A 23,764-nucleotide genomic window follows, 5' to 3' on the forward strand; every position below is an offset into this window, starting at 1 on the left:
TTTATCTCTTTCTTTCAACAATGCCTTCTTCTCAATGTTTTTACACAAAGGTCGTATTTGTGAAGAGCATGGCAATAGGTGTCCTGTTAGAAGGTTCACACAGAAATCCAAATCAGATCAGATCACTAAAGCTAACACATTGTGTTCTGATTCACAGAAATCGAAGAACAGCTGAGAAACAAAGTCATTGAGATTCATCCGATGAATCTCAACGCCATTTCTAAGGGTTTAGGGTTTAGGACTATAAGGGTTTAGGACTCCAGTTAAACAAAATCAGAGCCAATTTGAACAAATGATGAAACAATGAACAGCGGGGAGAACCTTCCAAAAGCAGTCGGCCGACCAAAATTATCCTAAAAGTTTATCCATGACTCATCCAGGAGGTAACACAAGAACCCAAAGTCATGTCTAAAACTCTGCGAGCCTAATGGCTAGTTCACACAAGATTTACTGTCGGAGATTCTTGATGACTTTCACCCCGATTTCCTCCTTTCCAAAAACCGTAAGGACGCCTCACTTATCGGGATGGAAACAGGGAAAGGAATAAAAGATACACAGAAGACCAAACAACTGCAACCAGAAAGTCCAATAGATGTTGGAAACTATCGCCATTGCTTCTTCCCAGTCCACCATGTTTGTTTACTTTGAACTCACATTGGATCTCAAGAGGTTTTATGAGATTTCCCATCTGAAACTTGCATGTTGGTGGGTGAAATCAGTTCATGTTGCTCCTGAATGCCACACACCCATTCACACACCAATAAAATGACTGACGTTTAGAAAAAATATCATGTGACACATGAAACAAAGGTGGAGCCTTTTGCAAAGTGTGTGAAAAACTGACTCAGCATTTCAGATGGAGAACATCATCAAACATGGTGATATATAATTGATAGAACCATAAATCCTCCTCTTTACAAAAAAGGACAATGGCCATCAGTTACTGACTTCAAGTCCAAGTGCACACCGGCAAGTCGATCTCTGCTCTGTTTAAACCTGCCTATAGTCTTTGTCTGCAGCTGATTTGTAAAAACATATAATCTTAACCCGACAGTGACTGAATTAAAACCAAGAAGAGTCTAAAAAATTTGCCTCCTCAAGGTCAGCCGCTGAGGAATCAAGTCAGAAAGCGTTTTAGGAGATCATTACACCACCCACCCAACCCACACCTGGAGACACGCACGTGCCTGAAGGAACAACACGTCACTGTTGCATTTAATTTCACATTTTGCCCCCCCTCATGCCCCCACCCACCCACGCTCTCTCGCTCTCTCTCAAGTCTTGTCTGGCTTCTTGTAGTGCCTCTCCGCTGTCAGTGGACTCCGGGCAGGCTTCATTAGTCGTCACGGGGAGGCAGCGCCGTGACTCACTGCCTGCGTGGAGGGACCAATGGGCAGCCTCAGCCTCCGATATAAATAACGTATAGAAGATATTCTTGAGAGAGGAACGGGTGGAGGGGGGTCAGCCCGCGCTCACAGCTGGATTGGATTCTTTCAGTGCGCTCCCTCCGTCAATGGACTGCTTCTTGTCGCGCATATCATTGAGTTAGTGCGTGGAGTCGATAACCTGTGCCGGTAAGATCCGTTCACCCTTCCTTTCTGTCCTTCGTATTTATTGACAGGCGTCAGATAGACGCGAAACCCCAGACAGGTGACAGGTTGATCCTAATAGGCATCATAAACCCAGAGCTGGTTTCATTAAAAATAATAATGATAATAATAATAATAATAATAATAATAATAATAATGCAGTTTTAAATGAAAATACTCAATTACTTTTGAGATTTTAAATCTTAGACGAATGACAGAACGAATCGTGTTTTTTCCCCCTCATACCTTTATGGCATCGACTCATTTTTTTTTAGACTGCTATGGTTTACTGATCAAACAGATTCTTAATAGAGCAAAATTAGTCTAAATGTTTTCTATGTCCTTGTGCTCCTTCGGAAATATCAACTGGTGCGACGGCTGTGGATGCTCGACAATAAAGCGCAAATATTTATTTTATTTTATTTTATCTTATTTTTGTCTAATTAATAATATCTAAGTGAGGAAAAAACTTAATGGGGATAAAAGAGGCTCGTTTATGGAATGATAGAGGTATCTGGTTTATTCCTGTCAATCATTCTCATTATGTACATTATGTATGGGGGAAATTGTTGCAAATTGAGACATGGTCGTTTAAATATTTTTTTAAAATATCCATGTAGGAATCGCCTTATCTCAAATATCTGCATTTTGATGTGCATCTGTTCTGTTTACGTCGTGCGCAATTCTCTCCACACTGAGCGTCTTGATCAATGCCCACACCGGGCTTGGTCTTTGGAAATATAGATATACCCCATCAGATCTCACCATGGACATACCGCTTATTCTGGATTTTGTTTTCGGACCCCGCAGCCTTTTTCACCGCCCCCCACCGTTCTGTTTACAGGTGAATTATCCCCCAGCTTTGGACACCAGATAACGGAGAAGCGATGGCGACGTCCGAACCCAGAGCCACCGGGGAGGAGCAGGACCCCAACGCGGCTAATTTAAGACCCCAGTCTGGAAGTAGGTCCTCACACCGATCATCCGGCTAACGACAAAAAGTGATGTTGCCTCCGTGTCCGCTTTCGGGAGTTACCCTCAAAAATATAGCAGCTCAATGACAAGGCCGATGGTGCCTTGCTAAAAGGCACTTCTGAACCCAGTCCAACCCCCACATCTGTCTGGATCACTTTCTCTCTCCCTCCCTCCCTCTCTCTATCTCTCTCTCTCCATTCCCCTCAACCTCTCTGATAAAAGCAGTCTCGCCCGGGCCATTTGCTGTGTGGGCTCCGTCGTTAATCATCCCGGTTAAAAACAGAGACATTACACCAGCCTGTCGCTGTCTGGCGGATCAGCAGTGCGCGCCGGGCAGCAGACAAGGCTGAAATAACGCACCATTAAAGCCATCTGAATGACATTTATCCCTATAGGAAACACATGATAATATTCGTCTTCTCTTTTGAATAATTTACAGCTTCATTTTTGCTTTTTCTTTCTTTTTTTTTTTTGGATGGAGTCTTATTCGTTCACATTTACTTCTGACTTCTTAATATTTCATGATAAAGCCGAAATATATGTAATTTTTTTACCCCAGTAAAAGCTGATATCATCTTTTTATTGGCTAGTTATTTTTCATCCAATGTTCCAGAGACGGCTATACATTAACCTGGGGGTTAATTAGTCATATTTTCAGTCTGCGCCGCATGCACAAAATCGACTCTATTAGAACACGTTTGAGCGGCCATCTGCACCGCAACGCGGAGGAAAAAAATATAATACTAACAGGGTGTTGTCCTCCTCAACTCAGCCAGTCAGCAGAGAGAAATGGCCAGTTCGGCCAGTGAAGCAGCACATATGACATTTTCTCCTTTTGTTTTTCTGAAACGAAACATTTTGGAGAGAGAGTTATATATGTTTATGGCCTTTGCGTGTCAAGTGGACGTGTCTCAAACTTCCGGATTTATTCTCAAGGTGAATTTGTACCCCCACAAAGACGCACTGAAGGAAAAAAGAAAAAGACAGAAGAAAATCTAAACTAAAATGTTTGTTTTGTCTGCTGCTGCTGCTGCTGGATGTTGCCATTATCTCTTTGCTATGCTCCATCTCACGCCTGGCGGCTTGTGTCTGTCCGTGGGTGTTTGTGTCGTGGTACGTGAGATTGCTTTAACATATAAAAACACATTTTTTGTTGCTCAGTTTTGTTTTGTTTTACAGAGTTTCTCATCAGGTGCTTTATGTAGGCCTATGCCATGACTTTGCAGCCGGTGCGCTTACGCTTGTCGCTTCTCTCAGGCTGCAGATGCATAAAGCCCGCTTGACTTCTGTGCACTAATAAAACAAGCTGTTAGAATTTCCTAAATAAAAGATTTTGTAGTGTAAAAAATTTTGTAATTCTTTGGGGGGGGGGATTTTTTTGCCAAATATCTGAGTAGAAATTATGTATTTTTTTCCAGCTTATAAAGAAATTATTTATACTGTTTTAAAAACTTATTTGACAAATGTATAGCTACATTTGAACACTCAGTTGTGTTTCTGGTTTAAAAGAAACAGAAGCATAAGAATTTGTTTTGCATGTTACTACACAATTAAGATATGCTAATGAGAGCCTCAGGGTTAAGAAGCTCTGAAATCTTGACAATACTGTACAGAAAAGAAAAAAAACATTAGCATTTATGCTATAAAGCCGACGTAACAAGTTGTTTGGGAATTGTTTTACTAAATATTTCTGAGTAGAAATTATGTAGGTCCAACAGTTAAAAGACTTAAGCAAGTTAAATTCCAGCTAACTCTTAAGGTGTGCTAACTCAACAGAATCTAATTAGCAAGTTTAACGTTAGCATCATTTCTGTTCCTAATCACGATGAAAAGAGAATACAATGGTGATTTGTAAACCTTTCCATGGCAACCACAGCTAAGACATGCTGTTCCCTGACATTGAACAGCATTGACTCATTAGCACAGTTGCTAAGCAGGCTAAAACTGGATATGAAATGTATGTTTCACCACAGAAACATTCACAATTTCAAGTCATTTCACATTTCTTAACTTTTACTAATGTAAAATCTAACAGTTACTGAATGTTATACTGTATTTACAAGTTAAAATTCTTACTAACAATTTATCATTTTAATGGTTAATATTTAACTGAGAAATTAATTTTTATAGGGCATAAATTAATTGTTAAAAATTATTCAGAAAAAAATTGTTTTTAAATTATTTGACCAATTTGTTGATTAAATTCCAACACATTGTAGGTGTAAGAAACTTCACTTGTCAGTATTTCTGACATTAGCATTAGCGGTAAATGCTAACTTGAATTCTTGTTGTAGCACAAGCCTTTTGACAGTTCTTAATTTTAATTAAGTTTATGCAGATTTTTATTACACTACATATCCAGCATCCTTTGCTGGACGCTACACACAACGAATAAGAATAACTTTGGCGTGAACCAATATCTGCAATTTAATTCTAATTTAAATGTTTAGTCAGGACGTTCACAAAAATAAAACGACAAATGCTGTTACAAATGTAAAATTTTGAAACATTCAGTTTACGTAACTCTTGATTAAAACTATAAGTACTTTAATTGGTTCATATTTAATTTCCTCCTAAATTCATTTTTACAGTGTATGAGATGTAACGTTTAGCTTTCTATTTCCAGCTTGCCACAGGCTACCTAAAATCACGCCCATTTCCAGCCCGTTCCAGTCACATATCCTTTGTTGCACTCAATTAATTTCTCGTCCGTGGGCTCATTTCACGGGTGTTAATTCCAGCCCGCCCCTTGGCTGGGTTTCAAGCCGGCGTGGATGAGCCCCTCGGTCCCTATTGATTGAAACCAAATCGGAAATGTTTTAAAACTACACTCTCTGAAATACAAAGGGGTTATGGCACAGAGGACATAATTAGAGAGCAAAATAAAGGCCTACCAATTCTGTGTATTAAAAATAATTTTTTTAAAAAGGGGGTGAAATATGACTCACCGTACCTGTCCGAGAGCCGTCGCTTCACGGTGTGCTCAGTGTGTGCTCCATCGTCATCCGCCTCTGCACGGCCTGCACAACACACAAAGACACACACCCAAACAAAACTCAAAAACGCTCATTCTGTTTTAGCCTACGAGTATGCGTGGATGCACGGATGCACACGGAAACTGGGGATGAAGATTTGCGGTAAGTTCTGGTTCGAGCCCATCAATCATTTCCTGTCACTATTTCATCACCTTGTGAGCCATATATCAGGAGGACAGGTTTTTTTTTCTGTCTGACATTTCATTTGCGAAAAATACTTGTATTATTGTGCTTTTCTTTTTCCTTCGAAACCGGTCATTACTGCAGTTTTTTTTCTCTCTCTTTTTTTTAAACCCATTTTGAGGCCTTCTGAAATGTAGGCCATTGTTTAGAGCTGAGCTGCTCATACAGGCCGAACCACCACTGTCACTTTGCGTTTCCATCTCCCAAAGGTCAGCGGGCATTAGCCCCTAAGGTGCCGTGGTGATACCCCCACAGCCCGCCCCCTGACCACCGTGTCCTTTCCTTATCAACACTGAGAAGAAAAGCCCTTTCGACATGTCGAGGAGGGAGAAGAAGAAAAAAAAAAAAAAAAACAGAAAAACCCTAGAATTAACTAAAACATTTTCACCTTATTTTGATGAAAGTGGGATTATAAAAAAAAAAAAAAGCATCTGCGGCTTGTTTTGTGACTTGTAAAATCCATGAATGATGTAGATTTACAAAATGGAGATGAAGGTAATCAAACGGAATGTTATTGACCTGTTTGTTTCACCAGAAATCAATGAAAGGCCCCAGGAAGTACGACAAGCCAGTGATCTTTTTTTCTTCTTTTTCTTGTCTTCTTTAATTTTAATTCATCATTTCGACTTTGATGAAGTCGTGCTTTGAGGGCAGATGGAGTGAGAATGTTTACAATGTCACAAAGATAGATTTTAAGTTGGCTTCAGATTTCGAGCAGGCGTGAACGGGACTTCTATGTTTTTACGCATTTATCTGCAGAAAGCTATTTAGTTAGGAGCCGCCTGATTAAGTGGCTGAACGTAAAATAGGCCTCCCCCTGGGCGCGCGGAGGAAGATTGCCTCGGGACTCTGTTCATCCGTCATTAACCATTGGGTTTGTATTTAGCGGCTGCGTGGAACATCGCCTCGGGCTGCCGTGTAGTTGTACTGAGTCGGCCTGTTGTTGCTCCCTGCTGGCAGGGACTGACTGTGATGTCACTGGGTGGAGCCCCCTTCCCCCTTTTCCCGGTCCTCCAGTCCTAACATTGGCGCGTGCCGCTGGCCTATTTAAGGTTGACCTGCCCACACCAATTAGCATTTCACATGGTTCAGATCATATGAAGCTGAAACAGCTTTTTTTCGGACATTCATCGTCTCAGATTTTGTGGCATAAACTCATTTGCATTATTTATTTTATATATATGTATATATATATATTTTTTCTGTTTTCATAAACCTGTTTTTCTGAATGTAATGGAGGTGCTCGGAGATAACGCATTCTCTTCATCGTGCAACACTTTAGGCTTCCTGCAGAAGAACAACAGCCTGGAAGAGAGAGGGAGGCTCGCGGGCCAGAAGAACCTGCTCTCGTGCGACAACAGTGACAGAGACTCGCGCTACCGCCGCACAGAGACAGACTTCTCCAACCTGTTCGCCCGAGGTGAGACCTTTACACCTGGTTGTAGTTTCACAATGGCGGGCCTAAGACTTTGCTTTTTTGCCTTCGGTAATATAAAACGACAAAAGTGTTCCCAAAAGCGCTTCCTTGTGGTTTTTCTTTCGCTGGCCTGTCGCTCTTATCTTTTCGTCTAACTGTAAGTCCAGGTGTTCGCTAAACTCATTAAGTTTGTGAATTTATATCTGTTTTTGTTTCATTTTCTTTCCCCCCAAGAAACACAATTAAATAGCTATTAAGTCAAATTGATTAATGTTATTGCTTGTTTTCACCTGGTAGACTATTTATGACGCTTAAATGTGCTCCCAATTTGATTTTTTTGTGTGAGACTTGATTAAAGGGCCATTTCACCTCAACACCATCTGGAGTACCACTGTTGCAAAGTATATATAAAACAATAGTCAAACCTGAGTCTGACTATTATGAAAGCACAATAAATTCTTGAAAAACCACACTCACTAGACAGGTCAAATTTTAACCTATGAAATATTAAACAAAAATACATTATTTTTATTTGGGTATGTTTTATTTTAGATTTGTGAACACTGGAAATGTGATTTACAGATTTTTAGGTTTTTCTTCACCTCAGACAGGATATACCAGAAAACGGCAGCAGATAGGTCAAACCTGGACCAATCTAATTTGTGCCAGGTCATTTACCTGGCACTAATTATTTAGAAATTGTATAAAATGTAGTTTATGAAGCCTTTTTATTCAGTTTGTTAAAACCCAAAAAGGAGAACGGTTTCAAGGTGCTTGGCTTGTCCACCACCTAAAATGGGGTCCAGCCAGAAAACTGCAAACTAAAACCTGGACAGATTCATTCTGCATCACTGACAGATTTCATAAAATACAATTAGTGAAACTTTTATCCTATTTACATTTTAAGACTCTTTATACTATAACTTTAAATGAGGTTTGGCTTGTAAATTGTATGACCTGTACAGCTCAAATCCAGACAGTTATTCTGCACTAATTACAGTTTTTATGAAATATAGTTTGCAACTTTTTGACTTTTTTATGAATACTCAAGAGGTATTTTAAGGCATTTTTGGTTTACATGGTGTCCAGCTTGAAAACTATTTCATAAAAAACTCAGAAGTTCTCATAACTGTCCTTGTAACGCTTAAGTTTGAGTATTTTAGATTTTAATCTAAGCAAATTTTGATTAATTTAATGCAGTGAAACAACCATTTTGTCTAACACCATCATAGATTCAAAGTTCAGCATTTTACGTTATTGTATGGCAACTTGGCTGCAAGGAAACTTTTATTATAGACTGAAAATAAGCTTCCAGAAGATTCCCACCTTTAATCCAATTCTTATTGGTCGCTTGGGTCGAAAGGAGAAAAAGAAAAATGACCAGAATAATCACTTTTACCCCTGACTTAAAACCAGTCAATTTGTCCTTTTAGAGTTTAGTTCAGGAATATTTCTAAAGTGCAGTTATCAAATAAGCCTATAGTCGTCTTTAAGCTTTTTGATTCCAGCTGACATTGAGACACAAGGTAAAAATAAATGAACTATCAAATTGAATTTGGTCGTGTTTAAATATGTTTGAATTCTAAATAAGGAGAGGTTTTAAATTCACCGCTAGGCTTTATTCCCACTGACTCTCCCTTTCCACTATTTAGACCTTCTCCCAGCCAAAAATGGAGAGGAGCCCACCATACAGTTTTTGCTGGAGGTTGTTGAAATCCTCACAAACTACATCAAGAAAACCTTTGACCGCTCCACCAAGGTGCTGGACTTCCACCACCCTCACCAGCTGCTGGAGGGCATGGAGGGTTTCAACCTGGAGCTGTCTGACCAGCCGGAGTCGCTGGAGCAGATCCTGGTGGACTGCAGGGACACGCTGAAATACGGCATCCGGACAGGTGAGAAGTAGCTCGTATAATGAGATCAATTGATGCGCAGACACAAGGTGTTTGCTAATTGCTGCTGGCTAGTCTGAAGGAGCTGAGCAGGGGAGTTGCGTGTTAGGGTTGCCGTGTGTAGCAGAAGCTTGGAAACTGCTGCTCCAAGGTGGAGCTTCATTTTTGAAGGCGCTCTTGCGCAGCTGAATGGTTGCCATTGGAGATTAAAGTATTTCTCAAACAAGCATGAAAGAATCACTTTATAACATGATGTAAAGCTAAAAAAAAAATAAAATAAAATATTGATTTTACACAATACTACCCTTTAATTTTACACGGTTGCATAGGAAAATGACTACAAATAGCTAAACTGTTGGCTAAAATATTACTGGTTTAGCAGTGGAATTTGGCTAAATTTTTTTAGGCTGAAGGTTTTAACATGTATAATTACATTTTTGAATCAATACTTGCGTTTAAATTAAGCGTCAGAAAAACAAAGAGGTTTTTTTTCACACATGTAGTCTATTAAGATAACTACTACCTTATGTGTTTCCCTTGCAATTCATTTGACATCCCCTCCTGTTTCCCCCCATGACTTATTAAACCGAGTGTAGCCTGAGGGCGATCCTGACGTGGGCTGTTTCAAGCTGCTAAAACGACAAAGCTCAAACTGTCCCCTGGGTTTTACCCCATGCTTGTTCAATTCAGCCTCTATATGTTTTTCTCTTTGTTTTAAAGCACTGCCAGGAGGATTTTAGTGTGTGTGTGTGTGTGTGTGTGTGTGTGTGCGTGCGTGTGCGTGTGTGTGTGTGTGTGTGGGCTGAAGTGGAGCTCTCCACAGTGCTGAAACAGAAAGCAGCCCGTTTCTTCCGATAGCGTCAACAGCAGATATACCAGCTATTTTTTCCGTGATACTTAGTATGCATCTCTTCATTATGTAACCCGTGTAGAGAGCTCACATCCTTGGCTGAGTGTTGGCTGTGTGTGAGCACCACCTTGCAGTTTAAACAGCTGTCATACAGCCGTCACCAGGGCAAATATTGCATACTAGACGCACATGTTTGAGCTGTTGTTGTCATGGGTGACCATAGAAAGAAAAACTGTTTGAGCACCGGAGCTCTTCTGTTTATTCTGTTTTTGTTTTTTTCCACTCAAATCATAATCAGATTGTCTCTAGTGCATTACATAATCTCAGTTTAGTTGTTCGCTCTGCATATGAAACCTGATGCAGCCTGCTAATGCAGCCTGTATGTGTTTATTTGTTCAGGCCACCCACGGTTCTTCAATCAGTTATCGTCTGGTTTGGACATCATCGGGCTCGCAGGAGAGTGGCTCACTTCCACAGCGAACACCAACATGTAAGTCAAACAGAAGGCAGGCCTCTGCTCGTCCTTGAGCGGGAAACAGTTTATCTTTACATGTGTCATATAAGGACAACTGGGATTTCCTGTCTAAAGACCGCTGGAAATAGCCTCTGGTCATTACCATAACAGGACGCGGCGGAAAGGTTTATGTCGGTCCCCTGAGCTCGCTCCGCCACAGGTCCCAACAGCCACAAGGCTAGTTACATAAAGTACTCTGTTTGTCCTGTTAAGACTTTGTATTGACAGATGCAGGGCTCCCGCTCTGCTGTTGTGCGTATCAGAGGCTGCCATGCCCCAGGGGTGGTTAGATTGCATATTGATCTCAGGTCAGACTTACACGGTGGCCCAATCTGATGGAGGGCATGAACCACGTCTGCTTTAGACGCTCTTAATACACATGAACCCACACAGTACATGTGCATGTTGATGAAAAAAGAAAAGAAAAGCAATTACACTAATACGATCTGTAAAACAGAATAAGTAACACCAGGGTAATAGGCAAACAAACGTAGTCCTTCTTAGAAAGTGGAATAATGAATCTGTCGTGTAAAGAAACAAAATCAGTCCAACATTTTCAGAGTTTTTAAACTTCAAATTGTATACTACCATTATATTGTACTACTACTAATAATAATAATAATAATAACCTTTATTCTACACATCTGATAGAATATTCAATAATCAGTTTATAGAATATTCACTGAACTCTGATCCAAAACCGCACAGCATTCTGGGAAATGTAGGGAGAGTTAAAGCTTTAGCCACTCAACCTCTCACATAGCTAATAAGCAAAGATTGTGGTGTCAACTGACTCACTCACTCTTTGGTTACCTAGCAACAACTTGCTAGGTAAGTTGCACAGCAGCAGTTTCATGTTTTGCCACCGTGTCACATAGTGATTTAAAAATAAAAAAACAACAATGTGGAGTGAAAATTAGATAAAACAGGAAAGGTCAAATCACTAGTTTGGCAGCATTTCAGATATTTAAAACAAAAACAAATAAAAAATGATTCATATCTGCTGATATGAATTGCTTACATGGTGATAAGTTTTTCAGTCGTATCGTCCAGTCCTGGTTCTTAAAAATGTTCTTGCTTGCTCTAAGTGCTTAATTAAATGTCTTTGCCTTACTTTGAGTTTGGTTACAAGAAGGTATGATTTGACAATCATCTTCAAAGCGAAACAAAACCAAAGTTAATGTTTCTGAGGGCATCAGCTCAACAAGTTTAAACAAACTTTGTCCCTGTAGCTCTGAAACCATCCCCAGCTCTTTTTCTGAGCGCTACAAGCAGCAGCCAAGCTACAAACTGAAGAACTTCCTTTGGTCTCAGGAGAGACAACACATGTAAGAATGGGTGCAATTTCGTCCAAGCCTTAAACAAGCTGAGTTATACATACGGTTTCCAATCTGAAAACATATATTTAAAATATCACTTTATTTTCCTAAAGATAATACATTGAAAGCCATTTATGTAGTGAACTAATAACATGCTAGAAATGTATGCTGCTTCTTCAGATCTAACCGCTAACAGCGGCAATGTGGCAGAAAACATGACATTGAACAAGCTGTAGGCAGCCGAAGAAGAAGAAAAAAAAAATCTGCAATGACAATACATGAATCACCAAAAAGCTACAGCACTAAGTTAATTCATTTTTTTCCCCTAAACATTATCTCAAGAAATGACCTCTTCCTTAATCTACTCTCTCTCCCATCTCATCTGCTGGTAGGAAGAATGCCCCAAGAGACAGGGCCATTGACTTTCCACACTCAAACACACCTCCATAACTACAACCGCACATACACACTCACACACCAGCCCTGGCTGTCCCAGATTCAGCAGCAAGTCTTTCCAGTCCATTGACTGCCGGCTCATTGTGAGCTGGTCTTAGCAGATAGGCCAGCTGGGCCCCACACTGACACACAATATCCTCAGGCTGCACAGAAAACCCTGTTACTGCAAGGAAACCGGCTGCCACAGATCCCTGCAGAGTCCTCATTCCGCCTCTATTGTCTCCATGGTTATGAACCGAGTCCCTGCTCCTCTGAGCGGCTGGAAGTAGCGTTGTGTGTAGGGTCAGAGGGTTTCGCACATACAAACACACGTTCGTGCACAAATTCATCTAAGCACACACACAGACACGCACAAACACACTGCACGCCCTTGATGATGATAATAAGGGCATTTAGGGGCTGTCTCTGGGGGACAGGCAGGTGACTGAGGGGTAATTTTCACCCTGAAAAGACCAATGATTGGCTCTGATTGTGATAATGATCACCATTATTGTCATTACAGCATGAAATGACTCAGAGATAAGGAGAATTTTAAAAAGGTGCATCGGTTTTGTCCTTTTTTTTTTTTTTTTTTTTTTTTTGCTGTAGCAGGGATTGGTTTTAAAGCCAGAGAAAGTGAGATGTGGGGATTAAATATATGTATTATTTGCTTCCATAATCCTTACTTCCAACATATCATGTAAGACTTTGATCTTGGTCTTTTTGTCATCTCTCTAGTTTTGTCCTTTTGTTGTTGTGGATGAAAGTCAAAGCCCATAAGTCATGAAAGGAGACTTTGTCTCTTTATGTCTGTTCAATAAAATTTAGCTTGCAGGGCAGTACATGGATTAGACCCCATCACAAAACGTCTCTCTCTTTCAACCTTTTATGCCTTTTCTGGCCTGTTTCTAAGCTATCTCCCATACAGGGTGCCGATCATTTCACTATTTGCCTTCTCATTCCTTGCATAGTTATAGTTGTTTCATAGTTTCTTGTGGTTTGAACTGATGATCGTCAATCACACGTCAGTTTCTACCATTGCTAAGGGCGTTTCATTCTGGCTTTGACAACTGAGGATTTGAGAAAATCGTTTTAGAAACACACAAAGTACCCACAGTCTGCAGTAAAGAAATGAATCAACTGTAATAATAAATTAGATATTGGAGGTCATCTAGATTTATTTTGGCATATTGAGGGGTGAAAATTATCATATTCTAGGAGAGTGAGCTAACCCAAACAGGGATGAGAACCAGAGAGAGTAAAATGTTCTCTAATTATATCCACCTGAAATAAATGGCATGAGATTCTGAGTCTTTATTTTATGACAAACTATCTTCATAACTAGAGATGCAAATCTTTGTGTCTAACGATTCGATTCCGATTTTCAGGGTCACGAGTCGATTCAGAAACGATTTTCAAAGAATTGTTCAAAATATAATCTTGCAACAAAATTAAGCAGACTAAAATGGATTTTTGAACTGATTCAGAATTGCTAGGACTAGGAATTGTGCTTCTCTGTATGGTAGGGTTTTTTTTCTGCACCTCTATTCAAAACAACTAAATAAGAATGAAAATATAATCTGATACACAACAAATAAAAACAGAAGTAGATATGGATGTTTTCAGATTATAATATTCAACAATTAAATTAAATTATACAAGATATTTGCACCACTATGAATATCTATAGTTTATCCCAGAAATATAAAGAAATAATAACTATATGCAACATTTTTTGAGTCAAATACTCATTTTGTACTTGACCACAAAACGAGGGTGCAAACTGGCGAAAGGGCCAAATGAACCTGGGATGGCATAGAGTGGGATCTGTACCATCCCACTCTACTCTCCCACCACAATGTCAGCAAAACCAGTGTGGGTCAGGGAGAGCAGAGCCTGCTTTTGTCACGGTGGAGCGGCGTCTCTTCAGTGATGGGAGCAGTGAAGTGTTGTGTAACTGGCCTCCTTACAGGCGCGGTAAACAGCGATGTGTCCGGAGGCGGCGCGTAGCGAATGGCTCGTCCCGTAACAAAGAGAGCAAAGGCGCGTGTGCTTGTTTGGAAGAGTCAGCTCTCTGTCAGATTTAACCTACTTTAGCCTCTCAAGCAGTTTTTCTCTTTTGTTGTTGGTCGACGTGCCTCTCATTTTATCGTTTCTGAACCAACTCTGAGGTCAAGTCCACACCTAGCATTTAAAACTCTTCCTCGCCTCATCTTCTGGATCTTTAAAAAAAAAAACATTTTCCTATTTGGTTTGCGATATTTTTTGTTCTTTTAACGCGATGGTGAAATTCATTGATTCAGACTTTTCTTTATTCCAGGGCCAACCAGGGCTGTTATCTCATTCTAACATCCTCTCTCCTCCTTTCGTCCACACATCCACACACACACACACACACACACACACACACACGCACACACACACACACACACACACTCTTCCACATTTGAGTTCTTTCAGCCGTCACATTGGCCCCATTCAGAGCCGTCGCCGGGATGGGCGGGACCGCCAGATAGCCATCAGGGCTTTGTGTGTTCTAATTAAACCACTCAATGATTTCAGAAGCCATTTCAATATGAATGTTTGCAGGTTGGCTCCTATCAGAAACTTTTTAATTAGCCCAGTCAGCTCTGTCCTGTGCGGATGGAAATGCACAAAGGCTAATGGGAACAATGGAAGAGATATGTGTGCACACACGCGTGTGTGTGTGTGCGTGTGTGTGTGTGTGTGCGTGTGTGTGTGTGTGTGTGCGTGTGTGTGTGCACATGCGCTGATGTGTCTGTTTGGAGCCTCACATCTGCAAGTGCTGCGTACCTTCATTTTCCAAATGTGTTTGCAATATGGAGCAATGCGCCGTCTTGATAATGGGACGGTGTGACTGGCAGGTTTACCTACGAGATTGCTCCAGTGTTCGTGTTGATGGAGCAGCTGACTCTGAAGAAGATGAGAGAGATGATTGGCTGGCCAGGCGGAGAAGGAGACGGCCTCTTTTCACCAGGTCAGTTAATAAATCCCTCTGTTGCTGAGCAAGTACGTGCTGTAAAGGATCCTAATAATACTGTCACTAGAAGAAGAGTGTGTGGTTTTCCTCAGAAAATGCTTGCATGCATCATTGGCAGGAATACTTTAGGTTCATTGCAAAATAGTAATTGTCAAAAATATCTGGGAAACATGCAAATAAAAAAATGCCAATAAATGCACCATTGCATTTATTGGCATTTTTGGCATGCAATTTTTGGGTAAAGTATATATAAGCTATGTTTCCTATGACTATATAATTGCATAATTTGACATTTTGAAAATAAATTCACTTAATGGAAGCACAGCAATTTTGAAACAACTCTTGTTTTTTAGTAAAAAGTTTTGCTCTATGATGAGATTTTTTCTTGGCCCTATGAAAACTGGTTTATTTTACAAAACTGCAATGGAAACACTTTTTTTTTTTCCGCATCATCAGAGTCACATGATCAAACCATGAAGAAGAAGACAACAGGAAGTAGTTAATCATGGGGAGGCATGTTTTTAATGATTTTAATGAATGAACTTATTGACGTGTGACGATAACAGCATTTCTTGTTTAATGGAAACACTGCAATAGTGAAACTGTCCATATTCCTCTAATGTCGAAAAAACAAAATTTTATGCACATTTGTAATGGCAGAGCAGCTATAAAGAAATGTCTGGAAATAGTTTTTTCTCCTTGAAATTATCTTTTTTTTTTCATTGTCTTCTTATGTTTGAAGACAAACTTCTTGGCTGAATAAAAATAACTTTAAATCTAAATCTGCCACGGGTAACGATAATTTTGAACTTGACTGTACAACCTCAGTGATATTTTGTTAATTGCCCCTAACAAGCCCCACCTCATTCATACTGTTTTTGTAGCCATCGAGCATTTGACATGATTCTACCTGGATGTTTGACCTCTGACCTTTCAGAATCTGTAGAGTTCACTTAATTAATTGGTTGGTTTCATGGTAGATGGGACTCTCGGGAGAAATCAGTAGACAGGTAAAACTATTTAATTCTTGACTTACTGTGAAGTAGAAGGTTTTGGAGGTATTCCTCCTCACTCATTATGTTTCACTGGGTCTGGATGATTCTCCGCTGTGGGACTGAATTATATGTCTTTCACTGACAGGGGGCGCTATCTCCAACATGTACAGCGTGATGATCGCTCGCTACAAGTACTTTCCTGAGGTCAAGACAAAGGGCATGTCTGCCGCTCCCCGCCTCGTCCTTTTCACATCTGAACACGTACGTCATCACACACCAACGCGCTGCTCCACCTCACACCTCGGGAGAACTAGTTCAGTGTTCAGTTCAGACAGTTCACTTTTTGAAAATCTAAAACACAATAGTTCAGATTTATTCATCAAGTTGTCATAAGCTAAAATCTTCTGGAAACGTTTTCAAATGTTTCAAATGATGTTGCGAGTTAATAACCATAGTAATTTTGTTCTTGTTTAATATTTTCAGGCTGGAAACCTTTTTGAAAAATATGTTCTTTTGTTCCCTGGAATCACAAACTGGGGAATCTCACAAATTTAAAATATCATTAAAAAGCAAATTCAGCAAAGTCGTCAAACTCAGAGCCAGTGCTTTAGTAGGCTGACATTTCTGTCATAGAAATCATTTTTTTGCTGTTAATGATAGAATTACATTTTCACAGAAACTGAATTTGAGTTTTAGCATTTGTAAGTCATATTCATAGCTGTATAAATGATTGAGATGCAAAAGTATTCTTAATTTCTTCATCTTATTTTTGTCTGATACTTTGACACAAAAACATGTTTATGTGACAATAAGCAATACTTTGAGAAATGTTTACATGTATGATGAGTAGAGTTAAAGAAGTAAGCTAACGTTACTGTTGCTGCTGCTTTACTCTTCATTCACCTCTGGATTCACTGTGTGACTGAAGGACGCCCCCTGCAGGTTAAATTGACAAATTGGCAAACAGGCACAGTTTGACGGACTCTTATTCTATAGCAATTAACTCAAGTTTTACCAAAAAGTCTGATCTTATGACACATATTCACTTTTGACAAAAGTAGTTGTTAGCAATGCAAGGTAAACATTATTAAAAAAAAAAAAAAAAAGCTCTACTCCTTGTGGAAAAATGTTTTAAGAAGGGAAATGATCACGTTGTCTTTTCTTCCTGCCAGATGCTCATCTTACAAGATTTGCACTTTTAACAGTTTTACTCCAAGCAAGGAAAAAAATTAAAAATCAGTTAGCAATTATCTCAAAAATGTTCAACCTTCCCTTAATGCAGCTGTTTGATCATAGAGTCTGATGTGTGTCCCTGCAGAGCCACTACTCTATAAAGAAGGCCGGAGCTGCTCTTGGCTTTGGGACCGACAACGTCATCCTGCTGAGCACAGACGAAAGGTTTGTTGAGGGAAAAGCTGCAATTTGAAAAAAACACGTAAATAAAAAAATGACCCTTGAAACCAAGAGTATAAAAATATATTGTTTTACATGTTTTCAGAGGGAGAGTCATACCTGCAGACCTAGAGGCTAAAATCATTGATGCAAAACAAAAGGTTGGCGTCATTATTTCTACTCATGGTATGTTTTTCATTTTAACTCAGATTTAGATCCATCTATAATGTCTGTGTCTCCACAGGGTTACGTGCCACTGTTTGTGAATGCCACAGCCGGTTCCACTGTGTATGGAGCCTTTGATCCCATCAACGAAATTGCTGACATCTGTGAGAAGTACAACCTGTGGCTTCATGTAGATGTGAGTAGCTGATATAACTCAGGGTTCAGATACATATGGATCAGAGATCCATCCCATCTTTAATCGTACTTATTTTGTCTTCTCAGGGCGCCTGGGGCGGTGGACTGCTAATGTCTAGGAAGCATCGTCATAAACTAAATGGAGTTGAGAGGTAAGACAGCATGAGAACAGAAACCGCCCTCTTGTGTTTGAAGAGTGTTTTCACACCCGACAGTCCGGTAGACTCGGTTCGACGGGATCAAAATGGCAACGTTTGTCACATTTACAGCTGCTGCAGTTTTTGTTCACCAATGATTCAGACCGTCTGAAGAACCTAGTCACCCCCTGTCGTAGCTTTGAACCAAGAACCACTGAAGGGAACGATATGAAAACTTCTGAATGAGACCAGCGCAACTTCTTTCTTCACAAATGCTGGAGGCATTTGATTTTCAGTGGTTGTACGATTTCTCTTATGTCTTAGGCAAAAGACCACAAGTCATTTCTCCTGCTAGTGTGAGACATGAGCGTTTGTTTTGGTTGTATTTACCCAGAATGCCCTGCGCTACAGTCCGGTCCCTACTTTTGGAGTGGTCTCCGGTACGCTTGACATCCACATATGCCTTAAAAACGCATCATGTATCCACTTCAACCAAACCGAGACTGACGTTTATAGGCGAACCAGAGTTTGCTTTTTTTTGGGTCCACATCAGAGTTCGATATGCGTTCACACCTCCCCAAACAAACCGAACGTTTTAGGCAAACGAACTACAGTTGAATTAAAGTGGATTAAACAGGGCTGGTGTGAATGCGCCCTAATTCTGCTGGAGATTTTCAGGATTAATGAGTGAATAAATGAACATAATTCACATAATGACATGTATTCAACATTACAGAGCCAACTCTGTCACTTGGAACCCCCACAAGATGATGGGTGTCCCTTTACAGTGTTCTGCCATCCTAGTCAGAGAGAAGGTACAAACATAATAATCATTATTTGTATATAAATATCTTATAAATTGCATGTATTCCCTACAAGTTCAGGGTGATCTGTTTAGAGGAGTCAGAGGGGAAACTGTGTGCCTTGTTTTTCCGCAGGGAATCCTTGCAGGCTGTAACTCCATGTGCGCTGGCTACCTTTTCCAACCAGACAAACAGTACGACGTCACCTACGATACAGGCGACAAGGCCATCCAGTGTGGGCGGCACGTTGACATCTTTAAGTTCTGGCTCATGTGGAAAGCCAAGGTGAGTTGGCTGGACAGTCATTAACTCAGTAGGAATAGTTAATGTTTGCTTCTTTACCCATGAACATTGGTTGAACAACTTTTCCCCTCAGGGCACTATTGGCTTCGAGCAGCACATCGACAAATGTTTGGACCTGTCTCAGTACCTGTACAACAAGATCAAGAAGCGGGAGGGATTTCAGATGGTTTTTGATGGCGTGGTGAGCTTCAGCAATTTTCCGTTTACATTATACAGTGTACATTTGACTTTTAATATTTGGTTGTTTTTTTTAACGAAAAGTAAAACAATTTAATGACTAATGTGGATTGATTACATTTGTTTGTGTCTACAGCCTCAGCACACAAACGTTTGCTTCTGGTACATCCCACCCAGCCTGAGAGGAATGCCTGACAGCGATGAGCGGCGAGAAAAACTCCACAGGGTAACTTATGATTCTTACCATATTATTCATATTCCGTGAATTGTTTTCGATTTGTCTCATTATGAACACAAACATACATTTATTTTTACGTGACAGAGCAGCACTAAGCTGCACATAATTGTGTTTTCCAGTTTTCTTCAGGAAGAAAGATCTTAAAAGTGTTGCGTGTTTTTATAGCAATCCATTCTGACTCGCCTAAGTAAAATCCAAATGGTTACCTAATTATTAACTAAATAAATATTTCATTCTCAATGAAAATCCATCTGTTCCAACAAATGTCACACTGCTCAGATTTTTATGTGTAAAAGAAAAAAAACTGCTTTAAGGTCATTTGTGTGCATCTGCTCTGTTCAACTGGCATTAGACACGCATCACACTGGAAGTATAATTCCCAGCAAAAATATATGAATATTGCACACCCTGGTGTTGCAAGGATAATATACTTGTGATTTATTGTGTACACACAGGATTCAGGTTTGCTTCACAGTAACCCGTCGTTTTGACTCCACCAGGTTGCTCCAAAGATCAAGGCCATGATGATGGAGTCGGGGACCACAATGGTGGGCTACCAACCCCAGGGCAATAAAGTCAACTTTTTCCGCATGGTTGTCTCCAATCCTGCTGCCACACAGTCTGACATCGACTTCCTGATTGATGAGATTGAGAGGATGGGTCAAGACCTGTAGTTCTCTCTGTTATTCAGACAGCAAACGGTGGTGGGGGGGGGGAGGTTGCCTCGAGCCTAACAAGCAAAAATAGGAGTCACGTGAAACATCAATAGTGCTGCAGAAAGATAAATGGCAGAGTCTGGTTTTGGTTTCTTTTTATTCAGTAGTAATTTGCCTGAGGCATTCTAAATGTTTCAGCAACTGAAGAGAAACAAGTTCACACAGTAGATTAAATATATAACCTGTACCTGACTTCTCCAGGTACAGAAAGTGTAGGATTTTTCTGTGATGTGGAGTCTTTTAATATTTTAACTTAAATGTAACAATAAGGCTCTCATTCAGAGACATTTGTCTTTTCAAGCTATATGTGTGAGTGAGTATGTGTGAAGATTGTAAATAACAAAAATGGGGCAAAAAAGCACAGAAAAATATACTGAAGTATCACTGAATAGCTCTGCTTTATCAGACATTTGCTACTCATAATTGACTCATGGATGCTCTACGATCTTTATATATATATATATATATATATATATATATATATATATATATATATATATATATATATATATATATATATATATATATATATATATATATATATTAGATTTATTTTGTATGCACCAGCCTATTGGTCCTGAATCATCGTCCTGAACTCCTAAGGCGGCGTGTGTCTTTTTGTCATACATTTAATGCTAATGGCCGATACCAAAACACGCTCTGCTAAAAGCATTTTACGTCCTCTGTAAATAGAGCTACATTCTGCAACGTCTTCCCTCGTGACAATAAGCTCTTGTGAAAACCTGTGTTTTGTTTAGCGCTGGCTCGTATTTGTTCCCAGTACTCGCGCGATCCCAACAAGTGAGTTTAATCGATAGAGAGTGAATATTCAAGCATATAAGAACATATTTATTTAGCTTCCAGCATTTGCAGATTCATTTATTTCAATGTGGCGTCGTCTTTCTCTGTATTACGTTGTAATACGTTTGTAAAAGTACTCAGCAGAATAAAGTTTATTTATATAGTGACGTTGTCTGCCAAAGAAAGAGAACCAGGACCAGAGCTATCCATTTCTTTTGTGTGAAACCTCTTATAGAGTCTAGATGTTTGTAAAAATTAAATGTAAAAAAAAAAAAAAAAAAGTTATTGAGGCATAATGCAATTTCTATTATTTGTTGATTTCTGTGAATGAGTCGTTGGCCTGAATGTTCTGAGATTAAGAATGAATCTATTTAATCCTCTGGCCGTGGTGCCAGGCCTATTTTAGCAAGAAGCACAAGGATGTGAGAATGTACTCTCCTCTGGAGACTGGGAAGAAAGTTATGCATCTGACTGAACCCGAATGCATTTACCGTTGTATAGTGGATTAATTTTAATACATATTACTGTTATTCTCAGTGTTGCAGGGGCCAAGTGGAATATCTCGTATGACGGTTGCTTTTTCTGTCTTTGCACAATCTTCACCTTTCTTTCTTCCATTGTAAATGGATGTGTATTATATAAGATATATGTTAACAGCATATTTATGGTAATTAGGGACCATATGTGAACAGCACAATTGCATATATAATACTGTTATGTGTGTACTGGATGTTATCAATGACTGTTTGTGACTAGTCTGAATTTTAATGAAGCCAACAGTAAGGGAACTGTTCCCTTAGGGTTTTCAGAAGGCACTTTAACACAAATCACTGTTATGGAAAAATATACTGAATAAAGTCTATTAAACGGGGAACGAATAGTTTATTTTCTATCTTTTCATTCACATCTAAATAAAATTACACTAAATGTTTTTGCCCTTCTGAAGACGTTGGTCTTCAGAAGTGCAAAAAACAGTCTTACCAGGTTCAAGTTGGTAAGACTGTTATTGGGTTATTTTGAGTTTTATCACAATATTTCTTTGTTCTACTGTGTTAACCACAAAAATTATAATAAAAAAACATTTATTTTTTAGGTAGCTTTATGGCTGAGACTTCATGACAGAGCCTTTAGAGCCACAAACAGAAATATCACTAATGAAAAACGTTTCTATTTGACATAGGTTTCTTCAGGACGCCATTAACGAAACAAAAATAGTGTCATTTATATCGCTGAGCTGCACATAGCAACTGCATTTAACCATAGTTTCAATTTTGCCGATATTTATTGGTGATCTCATGGAAAATACAGTGGTGAAAACAGGAGAGTAATTTACAAAATAGTAAATGTAGCAGACCCCCGCCTCAAATGAAGGATTTTGGCTTTACTGGTGAACAGTGAGGTTTATTGGAAGTAAACCAGGAGTTTCATCATAAGAGCTACACAAACACAAAAGGACAGTGCAAGCTACAGAACACGCTCTTACAGCCGTGATGCATCAACTAAAAGTAACGTTCACGACTAAAATATCGACTCTTATTCAAAAACTAAATCAGTATTCCTATACAATAAAGCAAATTTACAATTCCAATCAATCAATAAAAGAAATATCCTTGTTTACAAAATAAGCATACCTGGTGCCTCCATCAAGGGGGCCGCTAATAAGATAAATTTTACTAACTCTGTGCAACATGACTTCGGTTTTGTTGTTAAGCTGCTGTTCTACATTATAAACAAAGGCAGCTGCCTTATCAAAATAAAAGCATCAAGTTAAAAGCCAAAAGTCAATTATGTATTATACAAAATAAAATGACAGAAATGCAATTAGTGCAAAAAGGCATGGTAAGGTAAAGTAATTTTATTTATATTGCATATTTTCAGGAACACGGCAATTCAAAGTGCTGTACATGAGTTAAAAGGAAATAGAAAAAAATAAAAAAAAGGGGGAATACAACAAATAACCCCAAATAATGTGAGATTACTTACACTAAGTTATACATGAAATGTGTCATGAATTGCAGGTTGTAGAAGGCGAGGACAGATGTGGTGGGCCCAGGTTGTTGAGTAATGATGATTTCAATGGTGAAACAAATAAAATCCAGGTAGCACAGATGAGCAGAGGCTATGAGCTCACACTGGTAGCAAGTGGTGCAAAAACACACTGGCCACAGACTTGACAAGGACGGGATTAAAGGTGGGATTAAATACACAAAGGATAATTAGGGGAACAAGACACAGCTGGGAGCAATCATAGAGGTAGACAGGACAACACAGAGACTCAATAGGCACAGAAACGTAAATAAACAGAGAAAATTCAAAAATAAAAAATATATCTGCATAATACGTCACTGATTCAAATTCAATTAAAAAGAATCATTCCTTGATTAGACAAGGAAAATAATAAAGCTAATAATTACTTAATTGTGATATTTGTGTATACAAAATTCCTAAATCCTACAGCTAGAGTTGTTATCTACAGTTGTAACTGTCTTTTTAGGTTTTGCTGGATTATAGTGAGCTGGCTTGGATGTTGCCTAGAAATATAGCACACATCAAATTATTCCAATGATGGAATCTGATGATGTCAAAGTGTTATGATGTCACAAAAGACATAACACTTGAATGTACTGCATCT

General features: G+C 39.3%; 1 protein-coding gene across 2 annotated transcripts; it reads left to right on the forward strand.

Annotated features, from left to right (window-relative positions):
* The first annotated feature begins 1,303 nt into the window (after nt 1-1,303).
* On the forward strand, nt 1,304-22,006 carry LOC106904511 (glutamate decarboxylase 1-like). 2 transcript variants are annotated; one of them, XM_014968876.2, is made up of 17 exons: nt 1,304-1,574; nt 2,434-2,552; nt 5,645-5,701; nt 7,065-7,202; nt 8,852-9,094; nt 10,341-10,431; nt 15,095-15,207; nt 16,351-16,466; nt 17,524-17,603; nt 17,704-17,758; nt 17,842-17,958; nt 18,045-18,109; nt 18,831-18,909; nt 19,033-19,182; nt 19,274-19,381; nt 19,514-19,603; nt 20,116-22,006. In XM_014968876.2, the coding sequence occupies exons 2-17, from the start codon at nt 2,477-2,479 to the stop codon at nt 20,287-20,289; spliced, it is 1,752 nt and encodes a 583-aa protein (XP_014824362.2). In that variant the 5' UTR covers nt 1,304-1,574; nt 2,434-2,476; the 3' UTR covers nt 20,290-22,006. The 2 variants fall into 2 exon arrangements, with proteins under 2 accessions (XP_014824362.2, XP_014824364.2); XM_014968878.2 differs by lacking the exon at nt 5,645-5,701 and having other exon boundaries at nt 1,305-1,574.
* The last annotated feature ends 1,758 nt before the right edge of the window (nt 22,007-23,764 follow it).

This window comes from Poecilia mexicana, unplaced genomic scaffold, assembly GCF_051168715.1.
Source record: "Poecilia mexicana isolate PSO_F unplaced genomic scaffold, ASM5116871v1 scaffold_17, whole genome shotgun sequence".
Lineage (NCBI taxonomy): Eukaryota > Metazoa > Chordata > Actinopteri > Cyprinodontiformes > Poeciliidae > Poecilia > Poecilia mexicana.